The 13531-nt window shown below is 43.9% G+C and overlaps 1 protein-coding gene across 1 annotated transcript in view; it reads left to right on the top strand.

The window, feature by feature from the left end:
* LIMD1 (LIM domains containing 1) overlaps positions 1-3076 on the top strand; it is a 73647-nt gene extending 70571 nt beyond the window's left edge. Inside the window, exon 9 of the mRNA XM_036759783.1 lies at positions 1359-3076. Coding sequence (XP_036615678.1) covers positions 1359-1496 — 138 coding nt within the window. The 3' untranslated portion in view covers positions 1497-3076. The remainder of the gene's footprint in view (positions 1-1358) is intronic.
* Positions 3077-13531: the final 10455 nt, after the last annotated feature.

Raw genomic sequence — 13531 nt, 5'->3', positions numbered from 1 at the left:
AGGGCTTTGCAGGCTGTCCCGTGCTGCCCCAGGCATGTTTTGAGAGCGTGGTTTATGCTCAGGGTGGGCTCTTCCAAAGGGGAGCAGCCCTTCAGTAGTCACCCAGGGGCAGCCTTCCCAGCTAGAAGAAGGCATTTTGCAAAGGCCAGCTGCAGACTCAGAAGTGGCCAGATTCAGGCACTGACCATCTTTGTGGCATCATTTATCTTGAGCCTGCCCCCAGAAGCATCCACAGTGGTGCCTCCAGAATCCAGGGGAAGGAGCGCAACAGCAGAACTTTGCAGCAGGAACATAGGAGATGACGAGAGCACTTGGTTAGTGGCATAATGGATAGAGTCCTGAACTTGGAGTTGGGAAGACCTGAGTTCAAATCCTGCCTCCCACATTTACTAGATGTGTAATCTTGGACAATTTCGCCTCTCTTTGCCTTAATTTGCTCATCTGTAAAATGGACATAATAGCACCTATCTCACAGAGTTTGTTATCAGGATCAAAAGGATATGTTAATGTTCACATTATGTTAATGTGTGAAGTGTTTTGAAAACCCTAAAGTGCTATATTAATGTTAGCTTATTAGCAATTATTTTGTGTAAGGAAAAAGTGGAGAGATTTACTAGCTGGTCAAGAAGCCAGAAATTCTTAGACACCCAGTCTCTGGGAGCTTCCTTCCTTCCTTCCTTCCTTCCTTCCTTCCTTCCTTCCTTCCTTCCTTTCTTCCTTCCTTCCTCCCTCCCTTCCTTCCTTCCTTCCTTCCTTCCTTCCTTCCTTCCTTCCTTCCTTCTTTCCCTCCTTCTTTCTTTCTTTTTTGCTTGTTTTCCTGCTTTCTTTCTTCCTTTCCAGCTTTCTTTCCTTCCTTCCATCTTTCTTTCCTTCTTTCCTCCCACCCTCTTGCCTTTCTCTCTTGCTTGCTTTCCTCCTTTCCTCCCTCCTTTCTTCTTCTTTCCCTCCTTCCTTCTTTCTTGCTTGTTTGCTTTCCTCCCTCCTTTCTTTCTTTTTCCCTTCCCTCCCTTTCTTCCGTCTTTCTTTTTAAAACTTTATTGCTTTTATTCTGAATTTAGTAAACACACAAAAAAGAGAACACTTCCATATACAAAGTAGAATAAAGAAAAGGAGAATCAGCTTGCTTTTATTTTTTTTAAGTATATAATCAATCCCACATGCTGCTTTCCAAGCTGCCCTGCTTAGCTGTCTCCCTCTGGACCCTGTTCCATTCTCTTCTGCACATTTTTTTTAAAAATGGAGCTTTGTCTCTGTCCTGATTCTCCCACCAGGCCTCCTAGGGTGGGAAGCTGTGGAGCGCCAATCAATGGTTTTTAGTTTCTCCCACTCCCCGACTAAATCGTACACCTTGACTCTAGGATTGTGGAATGGAACTCAACGACGAAGACGGCCACCGGTGCTACCCTCTGGAAGACCACTTGCTCTGCCACGCCTGCCATCTGAAGCACATTGAGAAGGGGGCCACCTCGGTGGCCACACACCAGCATCCCTACTAGTCTAACTTGGGCAGAACCAATTTTGGTGCCGTTTCCCTGCCTCAGCAGCAGGGAATGTCTAATCAGCAAATCATGATTTTGGTTACAGAGACTGGGGTATGTTTGGGTTGGGGGAGGTGGAAAGGCGATAAAGGAAAAGGATACGTGTGCGCGCGCGCGCGTGGTTTTGTTTTTCCTTGGCCAGGAAAGTGAAACGTTATCCATTCTGGTACATTTATCTTCCAAGTGCCTTCCTCCTTACTCGGGAGGTCTTCAGATTACTTGGGAGAATGCATCATTATAAAGGCACAGGGGGATTCATTCGTGGAAACCGCAATTAGACATCCTGAGACCTGCCTGCTGAGGATACTGTGCATTCTTCTAGGTGATTCAAGTTGAGCCTATTTTAAGATCTCCCCCCATTCCCCACTCAGGACACCAACAGATTGATAACAGACCTTCACGGTCATTCTTTTTTCTTAGGAAAATAAGAACCATGTATAAAGCAACCTTCAGATCTTCCTTTTGCCCCAGAAGTGAGATTTTCGGTCTTCTTTAGTCATCTCTGAAAGTGGTCGTTGTGTTACAAAGAGAGGCAGTCTCTACATTTTCATTGTTGACATACATAACATTGGTGGCATAGGTGACATTTTCATTGGTGACATAGGAAGGATTTGCCAACCATGTAAACTAGAGCCAGGATTTTTTATGAAGCCAAGAAAGATGACCATAGAAATATTTTGTCCTCAGAGTAGTTTTTTTCAACTGGACCCATATTTTGGGAGTGTCTGGTGAGAAAACATCTTGTACCAGTGCAGATCTGCCCCTGCTCTGCCTCTTAGGGTCCGGGAGAATTTCCTGATGCACTTAGATTTGAATGACTTTTAGGGCACCATTTGAACCCAGATCTTCTTGATTTCGAGGCCACTTTTCTGTTCACCATGCCATGCCAGCCTCTCACTGGTTTTCCTAGCACCAAAATCTCTATTTCTGGCACCTAGCACATACATAGTAAATGCTTTGATGAATGTCTAACATTTTGTTGAATTTCTTCAGACCTCTCTTTCCCTCAACTCCCCTCCCTCAAAACCTCCCAAGAGGCAGGAGTCCATGTAGATCCTTTCTTCTTTTTTCCTGCCTTGAGAATTTTCCTGCCAAATCTACCATGAGAGAAGAGCTTGGTGCAGGCACCATTCAGCTCATGCCAGGTCCTCAGGGTTAGGCCCTGGAGCTCCAAGGCTCCTGTCGCTATGAAATGGATATTGGCAGGAGGGTGGGAGGCTTTTCTTTAGCCTGGCTGCCATTTTGTATTTGGGTTTACACAGGGTTCCAGAGTCAGACTAAGAGCTAACACCTTTATGGATATAAAGCAAGATCCTTTTTCTGGAAGACCAGATTGTTCAGGAACATGCTCCCCATCTTCTTGGAGAAAATTACCTCAGACATGAAACCGCTGGCTATGATACTCAGTGCCATAGCCTCAGAGAGGCATCATCATTTAGTGGATAGAGCTATACTCTTACGGTCAGGAAGACCTGGGTTCCAATGCTGCCTCCAACACTGACCAGCTGTATGACCCTGGGCAAGTCACTTAGCCACCATGTGCCTCAGTTTCCTCATCTGTAAAATAAAAGAGTTGAATTTGATGACTTCCAAAGCCCCTTCCAGTTCTAAATCTACAAGCTTTAGCTTTGAAGAAACCAGTATAAGGGATACTTTTTATATAACTGCTTCCTTACACTATGGATGGCTCCTCAGACAATGGGCTCTAGAAATCATCTAGTCCAATACCCTCATTTTATAGAGGAAGAAACTAAGGCCCATAAATGTGAAGTGATGTGTCCAAAGTCACGCAAGGAGGAGGTAGCAACCTCAGAATTTGAGCCCAATCAGTCAGCAGGTATTGATGGATTAAGGGCTGTGCTAAGCACTGGGGAGAGGATACAAAGAAAAAGTAAAACCGGTACCTGCCCTCAGGGAGCTTCCATTCTAACTGAGGAGCCGACAGATACGTGCAAGATACATACAGCTCTGAGTCCAGAATCGGAGTTGGTTGGTTTGTTTTGATGGCACCCCTAAATAGCTAGGGGAGAGCATTTTTGTGTTATCTCTCTCTCCAGGGTCATTCAACTCAACTCTAATGAATCCTGGGTCCCTGGTCACTGAAAAACTTTAGGGACAAGCCCTTCAAACTCTTTGCTCTAGCTCGGGACTGCCGACTGGCTATGCATGTTAACAGGAAGACTTTTGGTCCTCTTCCAGTCAGAATGGAGTCTATACAACTGATTCAGGGTTATAGTCAAAAAGAAAAAGAATTTGTGCTTGACTAGGTAATTATTCACTTAAAACAGGTGATTTTTTAAAAATTAAGAATTAACTCGGTAAACAAAAGGGAGAGTCAGGCAATCAGTCAACAAGCATTTATTAAGTCCCTACTATATGCCAAGTCCTATATTAAGTGCTAGTGATACACAGAAAGGCAAAATGACTTTCTGGTCCTTCTTGGTTCCAATGCCAGCTGGGCTCTGCTGATGTGGTTCTTTACTTCCTGGGACAAGAAAGTTTACAGGGAGGATTGATAGGAATGCCTCTGGGAGGGGGCTTCCTTGGGGTCCCCCAGTTGTGAGGTGCCCTTGGTAAAGATGGAGCTGCATGACTTGGAGAAGAACCCTTGTCTTCAGTGCCGGACCCAGTGCTTGGCTTAGTATGAACTCTTACTCCCCTTCATGCTCTCTCCAAAGAAGCCACTGATGATCAGTACCCATGGCTGTTTTTAAAGTTCCAAAAATAGGCAGTACAGCCAACTAGACCAATGCTTTTAGGGCTGTCCTGCTTGTCTGTGCTTCTTACTGATCTTCCTTCTTGTCTCTTCTCTGCATTTTTTAAAAAGATGCCTCAATGATTTTCTTTTCTCTCCCTCCCTCCCCCATGCCTCCTTCCCTCTCTCTCTTTCTCGGTCTCTCTCCTTCCTCCCTCCTTCCCTCTCTTCTTTCTTTCTCCCTTCCCCATGACCCCTATGTCCTTTCACTCCCACTTCCACCAGAGTCAAAGGCCCTCAGGCGACTTTCAAGGACTGTGTAAGTTGTAGGACAGGTGTAGACTTGCTTGGGTTCAGGGAGTTTCTTCACTCATCATTCCCTCTGCCCAAAAAATAAAAGGTCCAGTCTATATACATAAGTACACACATGCACATCTATATATGCATGTATATACACAAATATATGCAACATGGCATTGCATGTGACTGTTTATACATGTATATGTGCATACATATGTAGTATATACATGGAACATGGCACACATGTGTGCCATAAAACACATATGTATGCACGTACATATATGTATGTCTGCACATGTGTATGTGCATGCTCTCTCATACACATATAACATGGTAACTACCTGACTTGTATTTATATGTAGCAAAAAAAGGGCAGCTGCCATTTGCCATCTCTGTGACTTGGGACAAGTCACTTCATTTCTCTAGCCCTCGGTTCCATCCTCTGTGAAAGGAGGGGGTTAGACTGCAGATCTCCTAAAGCACGCTGCCCCCCCCCCCCCATTTTAAGTATCAGATCCTCTGGTCTATGACTTTATGGTCTGGTATCAGTCATTCATACTGGTGCTTTCCATTTAAATTACATGGACCTTGTTAATCCTTCTTCTTCTGCTTGACTCAGAGCTTGTGGCCACCTCTCAGTCTGTTCATTTCGTAGCTTGAGGCATTTAAAAATGATTCGGATGGTTCGAGTCAGATTAGTTCTCATAGTGAACTTCATATAATTGTAGTATACTGAAGCAGAATCCTGCTCTCTGATGTTGACCAACATTTCTTATTAAATGTAGTCTTGCTAGCCTCTAAATGTTGAAGCTGGTCCTTCCAGATCTTTGCCTCTCCTCCCCCTTGCACTTTGAGTGCTGACATTTCTGCCATGCCACATCTGACTTACTGCAGCAGCTTTCTAAAGAGTGTGGAGGTCTGGGCTCAGAATTCTTGGTAGAATAAAAATGAACAGAGGCTTCTGCGGGCTGTGGGGAGTGTTGATCTGCTCTTCAGATCCATTATTGGCTTGCCTCCTCGGGTATTTCAGTACTAAGGAAAGAAAGATTGAAATTAACAGGGATATTAACAGGGTGGACCACTGGCCATTATTGATGTGATTGGGAAAACACAGCGATCTTGAGAAGGTAATTTGTATCTCTTTCATCCTCAAATGTGTACAAATAGAATGGACACCTGAAATCTCATGGTTCTTTAGAAAGGCCAGCACAGCAGAACATCAGCAGGCTGATGGACCCATTGTAGCCTTGTTCATAAACAAAGGTCCTTTATTTTTCTCCTTCCTTTGTTCAGGAGCAAATCCCAAAGGGCCACCCAAGAAATCCAAGGTTATTCTAGAACATCTGAAATTACTCTTGAGTGAAATCTTTTTCTTAAGAAAAGACAAAATGAAGGGGAAGCAGGAGCAAGCATTTATTAAGTGTCTACTGTTGTCAGGCATTAATGGTGAGCTCTTTCTACATATTTTCTCATTTGAGATGCTATGTCTTTGACATCTTTTTTTTCTGAGCCAGAACTTGGCAGAGTTGAGGGAACGAATTTCTATATTGAGTATGAAAAGCTCACTGTGAGGGGAAGTATTTTCCTCGGTGTTTATCTTTTGTTCTATTATTGTAGCATGATTCAAATTATTGTAAAATTAATAACAGGTGTGAAGTGTAGAATCCTAAAGTACTAATCCACGTTATTGTTGTTTTCCTAACACATTTATTGTCCTTTCCTGCAGAAGATCGCTCTTTGGAGGGGGATTTAGGCAGGCCCATCTTGGGGCTCTGTGTTCCCATAGGAACAACTGTCCTATATCTTTAAGGTGTCTCCCATAAATCCCACAGAGTCAGCTTATATACCTTCAAGATCTCACTCTTAGCAGTGATCCTTTCCTTTTTACTCCCTTTTATTGAGATGATGGCCAAGACCCACAAGGGGGTGAAGCAACCCAATACCTCCACCTACAGATGCTGAGTGTGATAGATTGAGGGCGGCTGTCATTAACGTGTTCAGAAGGCTCCCAAGCTCTGGTGACTCTTGAATATTTCAAGCTCTGAGCCTGCTTTTGTAGAGAAGAAAAATACTTAGTTCATTAGGAAGACTGTTATTGGGACGGCTGAGAACAGGGGCATTGATGAAAGTTACACCCCTGAACAAATTATATTGAGGAACACTTCTCAGGCTTAATACAGCTGCTTCCCATCTCATTGAACCTTGCAACAATCCTGGGAAGTAGGTGATTTAAGTATTATTATTTCCATTTTTCAGATGGGGAAACTAAGACTCAGAAAGAGTTCTCTCCCCTCCCCCCCCATCTCTCCCAGTTACAGAACACAAATTCATGTCTTCTCATTCAAAGTCAGATGCTCCTTTTACTCCATTGCCCTTGGTTAAGATTCTCCATTGCCCTGATGCCCTTGCTTGGTGAAGGAATGGAAAAATATTCTGTTTCGTTTTGTTTCTTAATCCTGAAATTGCTGTTTCTTCCTTTAAAGTAATCGGCATTCTCGATGCAGCAGGTCTGCTATATATGTACATATGCTCACACTTTTCAAACCCCAACAGCTTGAAATAAGCTGGTCAGGGCCTACAATACTGAATGGTACTCATTTTGTTTGTTTCTAGAACATTTCAGTTCCAAAAAAAATAAAATAAAAAAGCTTGTTAGTCCATCTGGTGATATAACTAATCTCAGCTAGGGGTGGATGGATGCTGTCTTTTTTTTAAGCTGTTAAATATTTATGATATAATAGGGCCAGAGCATTGGAAAACCTGGCCCGATTTTGAATTACTCAAATAAATAAATGCGACTCCGTCGAGGTTGGATGTGCTTCCTTTGTCTACTTTTTTCCTTTTTGGTGATTCAATTTGTTTCAATTCAACATATACATCACATACCTTCTATGCTCCAGGCATTGGGCAGGAATATAATATACACACTAATAAATAAAAAGAATTTCAAAAGGGACAGCGTGTTTATAACTGAGAAAAGGCCTCATGTAGGCAGTGGCAAATGAAATGTCTTGATGAAGTCACAGGTAATACTTTTTGTAAAAATAAATTTCTAAATTTTTATCTATGTCTTTTGTGTTAACATCCATTTTTGCTTCCATTCCCTCACTCATCCCCAGTAACAAAGAATTTTAAAAGCAATTTGATAAAATTAACCAATATTTTAAGTTTTGTTGTTGAGTCATTTCAGTCATGTGCAACACTCCGTGACCCCATTTGGGGTTTTCTTGGCAAAGATACTGAGATGGTTTGCCATTCACTTCTCTAACATTTCAGCTGAGTCTGTTCTTATATGCACCCATATTCCCCTGCTTCTGCAGAGAAGGGAGGAAGGTGTCATTTTCTTGTCTCTTCTTTGGGTTCAAGCTTGGCCATTAATATCATAAAATGTTGGGATTTCTCTTCTTTCCATTTATCAATAAACATTTATTAGACTCCTTCTCTCTGCCAGGCACTATACTAAATGCTAGACTGACAGGTGATACACATTTAAAATGCCACTTTCTAGCAGTAAGGCCAGGGGATCAAGTGTCATTGATAAGAGTGCTCCCAAGGCTCCACCTGTTTGGAGGATCATGAAGCTGCACCTGGACTCATATTTTCCTATATCCTTCCCATGTCCAAACTGACCCTGAACTTTAGGTTCATACAAAATCCTGTATAGAGCACAGAGGATCCTCAGGACCCTAACTGTGTGCATGAAAGAAGCCTGAGGTCTGACATCAGGGAAGAGATTTCTCTATTGGAGTTGACTCAGGACTTCTTTCCAGCCTGTCCCAAAGTCCAAGGGCATCTATATTCTTTCCTGAGTCCCTGGTGCCAACTGACCTGCACAGAGAAACACTGAGGATAAGACCAACCACTTCCAAGGGGCAGCTGGAAAGTCATCAGAGTTGACTTGTAAAGACAGGGCTTTCCAGGTTGGATTTTTTTGAGATTGGTTCTATGGATATTTTCCTGGTCGGAGGTGTCTCACAGCCCAATCCCACTGCAATTTCGAACTAATCCTTTTCTGGTCTGGGCCATTTCACTCCTCAGGTACCCTTCCCCCCTACTCTCCACTCTCAGGGGTGCACTGTGCTGCTGCCAGGCATAGACTGGACACTTTATTGGCATTAGTCCTACTGTGTCTCAGAACTCCTGAGCTCAAAAGATTCCCCCAGCCTCAGCCCCCTCAGCAGCAAGGACTACATGGGTTATTCTTGGCTTCCTTGTTGATTAAAAAAATATATACGTATTATTTCTTCTGCAGGCTATGCTTTCTTATATTGCAATTTTAAATTCAAAATCTCTCATGGCTGGTTCATGAGCTCACTTTGGCAGCATGTACACTTTGAATTGGTTCATTCCATCTTTATCAAAAAGAACTACGGAGCAGAGAAGGCCCTGGGAGGCCTTGTTGGGCCTGGGCATGATCAAGAATGTCCTCTAAATATGGTCAACAAGTGACCATCCAGTCTGTTTGCAGACTTTCTGCCAGGGAGTGCCCATCCCCCCAGGTCTCTCTTTTCTCCTTTGGGATAGCATAGAATTAGTTTAAGACCCGGGACAGCTAAGTGGCCAAGTGGATAGAGGACTGGGCTTGGAATCAGAAAGATTCACCTTCCTGAGATCAAATCTGACCTCAGATACTTACTAGCTGTGTGACCCCGGGCAAGTCAGTTAATCCTGTTCGCCTCAGTTCCTCATCTGTAAAAAAAAATGAGCTGGAGGAGGAAAGGGACATGGCTGAACAACAAGAAATAATATTCCAAAACCAATCTTACCTCTTTGCAACATCTACCCATTGTTTCTAGTGGGGTCAAGCTGAGCAAGTCACACAATGGGACAGCTTTGCAGGTACTAGAAAGCAGCAATCATGACTGCACTGCCTCCTCTTCCCCAGACTAAATGTCCCTTCTTCCTACATACGGTACAAACCAGAGACCCTTCACCATCCCAGGTGCCCTTCCCTGAATTTCCAGTTTCTTAACCTGTCCCTAAAACATATCACTCCAAATTGAACAAAACACTGGATCAGGACAGAGTACAAATGGGGTCTTCCTCTTCCTTAACTCCTTTTGCCTGTTTTAATGAAGCCTAAAATCACATTTGCTTTTAACTGTTTTAAAATTTCATTTTAATTTAATTTAGCAAACATAAAATAAAGCAGGTACTTCCATAGAAGTAGTAGGATAAAAAAAAACGATTGTACATGAAACAGTAGGGCTTATATATGGGTTGAATATGACGTTATTTTTCTTTTTAAGTATATAGTAAGCTCAACCGATAGTTTTCAAAGTAGTTGTGCTTGTCTTGCTTCTTTCTGACCTGCCTTCTGATCTCATCTCTCTCTCTCTCTCTCTCTCTCTCTCTCTCTCTCTCTCTGTACATATATGTATATGTATATGTATATGTGTGTGTGTATGTATATAATAAAGTTTTAATAGCCCTCTTTTAATCCCTAATCCTAATCCCTCCTCTCTGCTTTTCATTATTCTCCCCAGGAGAAGAAAGGGAAAAAAAAAAAAGAATCCCTTGTAATAAGTAACTCAGAATAAAGCAAAACAAATTCCCACATTGGCTGTTATTCGAACATAATATGCCTTTTTTTCACTTTCTTTTATTTGTCTTGCTTTTCTTTTCAACATTACTAATATGGAAATCTATTTTGCATGACTTCACCTGTATAATGGGGATCAAATTGCTTGCCTTCTCAATGGGTGAGGGAAGGGCTAGACGGAGGGAGGGAATCTGGAAGAGAGGGAGGGATTTAAGAAAAATGAATGTAAAGAACGATAGGCCTCATTCTTAGTCTTAAGTCCACCCCCCTCTGTTGGTGGTGGGGTGGGGAGGGAGGAGGCTGCTTCATCATCCATCCTCTGGGATCATAGTTGGTCATTGCATTGAAATCCCATTGACTTTGTCCGATGCTTGACATTTTCACAGAAGACGCCAGAATCTCTCCATTTTTAGAGCCATGCTGGAGTTGTGAGTTTAATGTTAGTAGCAGTAGCAGCCCTGAGGAGATGCACTTGTTCCTTGTGTCTGGGGCCAGTAACCATGGCTACAGCCCCCAGAGATGAACGTTGACGTTCTGGATTTTACTAACAAAGCAGATGTTTACATGATCCCAGGTTGGTTTCCTGGCATTCTGAATAGCATGCCACACTGTGGGTTAGATTACCCATCTTTCTGGCTAAGCATCACTCAGGTAAATGAAACATAAGAATGTCATCAGATTCATGAAGCCAGGCCCTCTTCAGGCCTCCACAGGACGGGTAGTACTCGGCATTGTCCCAGGGCTTGGATGTCAGAGGTCAGTCCCAAGAGGACAAGTCTTAGACTGGAGATGCAGGGCACATGCAAATGTAAGAGGTACTTCTTTTTAAAAATTGTTTTCAATACTTATATTTTTTAAAATTTTGAGTTCCAAATTCTCTCCCTCCATCCTACCCCTCACCCCCCTTGAGAAGGCAAGCAATATGCTATCGCTAGTATATGTCATTTCTTAACAGCCTGTCACTAAGGTTTTGTGACCAGAGTGGAGTTGAGGGAAAAGGAAATCAGCTGATCATTGAGCAAGAGGGAGGGACGACAGATGGACAACCCACATCCAGCACTGCTTAGCATCCACTAGAGGCAGTATCAGCTTCCCAAGTTCAAGAAGGGGGACAGCAGGAGTTGGGGGGGGGATGATCTGGAGATTTTAGTGGACCACAGCTCCCTGGGATTTGGCAATGTGAACCAGGAGCCAAAAACACTCATGTGATGGTGCTACTGTGCCTTGCCTTGAGGACTGGGCTCAGTTCTTCCCAAAGAGGGCAGCCAGAGCAGGGATGAGACCTGAGCCCACGGCATGTGGGGAATCACTGAAGGAAGAGAGGGCTCAAGGGGAAATGACAGCTATGTGAGGGGCCGGTCATGGAAAGGACAGCTCTGATTGGTCCTGTTTACCCCCACCCACCCCCAGATTGACTCACAGGAGCAGTGGCTGGGAGCTGCAAAGAGGTAAATGTAAGCTTGAGATATATCTGTATCTATATCTATCTATCTATTTATCTATCTATCTATCCATCTATCTATCTATCTAAAGAGAGAGACAGAGACAAAGTGAGACAGAGACATAGAGACTGAAAGAGAGAGACAAGAGACAGAGAGTCAGAGACACAGAGAGGAGAGAGGGAGGGAGGGAGAGAGAGAGAGATAAAGAGAGACAGAGAGACAGAGAGAGAGAGCGAGAAGCAGATGGACGGAAAGATTGATTGATAAGACAGTAGACAAGCCAGATAGACAGATAGATAGTTGGGTGCTAAGCGGAGGGAGGCTCCTGTAGCAGTGAGACCCTGGCTCCCTCAGTCCTTCCCTAACAGTGTGTGTCTGCAGCTTGGCTCCAGTATCAGGTGCCATTATACATGGAGGACCTGGAAGGGACTTTAAGTATAACCTCCAGAACCTTATAAGGATCTTAGCTGAGGAAAAATGACTAAGACACTAAGCAAATGAAAACCATATAAAAGAACACAAGATGAAGTGCTCTAGATTGTGTGGTATAAATCATAAAGCTATTAGGAGGGAGGGAAGAAGCATTTATTAAGCATCTACTGCATGCAAGGCACTGTGCTGAATGCTTTACAAATAACTCATGATCCTCACAAAAAACCCTAGGAGGGAGATGTTGTTATTATCCCCATGTTACAATTGAGACTGATTAAGTGATTTACCCAGGGTACCTGTCAGAGGCTAGATTAGAACTCAGGTCTGCTCGACTCCAGGCCCAGTGCTCTAACCATTGTACCACCCAGCTAACCCTATAGAGGGACGCATATTTATCTCTATACTCCATCTTTTATAGAACTGCAAACAAGTCATTAGCTTCCTGAGATCCAAGCTAGTTAGGAGGTGGAGGGAAGGGAGGTGGCAGCTGTAGGTTGGGCCACAGCCTTGTGCTGGGCGCTAGACAGGACTATCCCAGATTTTTTGTGCTGAGGCTGATGTTCAGTGGCTTGGTGTTTTCAGCCAGAGCCTGAAAGGGACTCCCATCAGTCAGGAGCCCTGGGCATTCTGAACTCCACCTCATCTGCCCTTCACAAGAGCTGTGTAGCAGGCCATAGCCAGGATGCTTCTCCCCATTTTACAGAGCTGGGGACTGAGGCTTAGAACTGAGATGACTCTGATGCTCAGGGCAGCAGGGAAAGGGGCTAGGCCTAGACCTCAGGGAGTGGAAAGAGAAGGATGCTGGGTTACTTCACTTGCCGGCCCTGGCTTCTTCAACTGTAAAAGACAGACCTTGGACTGGATTAATCTCTAAAGATCCTATGACTGCCTGACCTCACTGCATTGGCCCAGCGTGGGAAGGTGAAAAAGGCATTGACACAGGTGTGACTGGTCATCTGATCCAAGGCCATCATTTTGTGAAGGAAAACAGAATGGAGAAAGGTCCTAGGCGTCCCCAGGGTCACACAAGCAGGAAGAGGAGCAGAACTACTATATATACCCAGACCCTCCTCCCCCACAAAGCTGAGCTTTCCCTCCACTCCACCAAACAGCAGAAGGAAATTAAAAGCAAAATGTTATTTATTAAGGGGTGGGGGGGAGGCAGGAGAGTCACTTAACCCTGTTTGCCTCAGTTTCCTCATCTGTAAAATGAGCTGGAGAAGGAAATGGCCAAGAAAACCCCAAACAGGGTCCGAGAGAGGTCGGGCAAGACTGAAAAAACGAGTGAACATCAACGAAACAGGGTTTGCAAAGCCCGTAGAGAAAGGGGCCGCCTCGCCCTTGGGAAAATGCTGAACACAGCCCCCCACAAGAGCAGGCGCTTAAAAAATACATGCTGACTACCTTACAGGAACCAAGCCTCCCCAAATAAAAAACTATTACTATTTTTAAGAGTTGGAGCTGCAAGAGACTCCAGACTGACCTCCTTAAGTCCCAAATAAAACCCGTCCTTTTATAGGAAGCCTTCTCCAACCCCTCTTAATTCTGGTGCCTTCCCCCGGTTAATTATTTCCCATTTATC

This window comes from Trichosurus vulpecula, chromosome 5, assembly GCF_011100635.1.
Source record: "Trichosurus vulpecula isolate mTriVul1 chromosome 5, mTriVul1.pri, whole genome shotgun sequence".
NCBI lineage: Eukaryota > Metazoa > Chordata > Mammalia > Diprotodontia > Phalangeridae > Trichosurus > Trichosurus vulpecula.
Note: the sequence above shows the minus strand (reverse complement) of the source record. Positions and strands in the feature narration are given on the sequence as shown.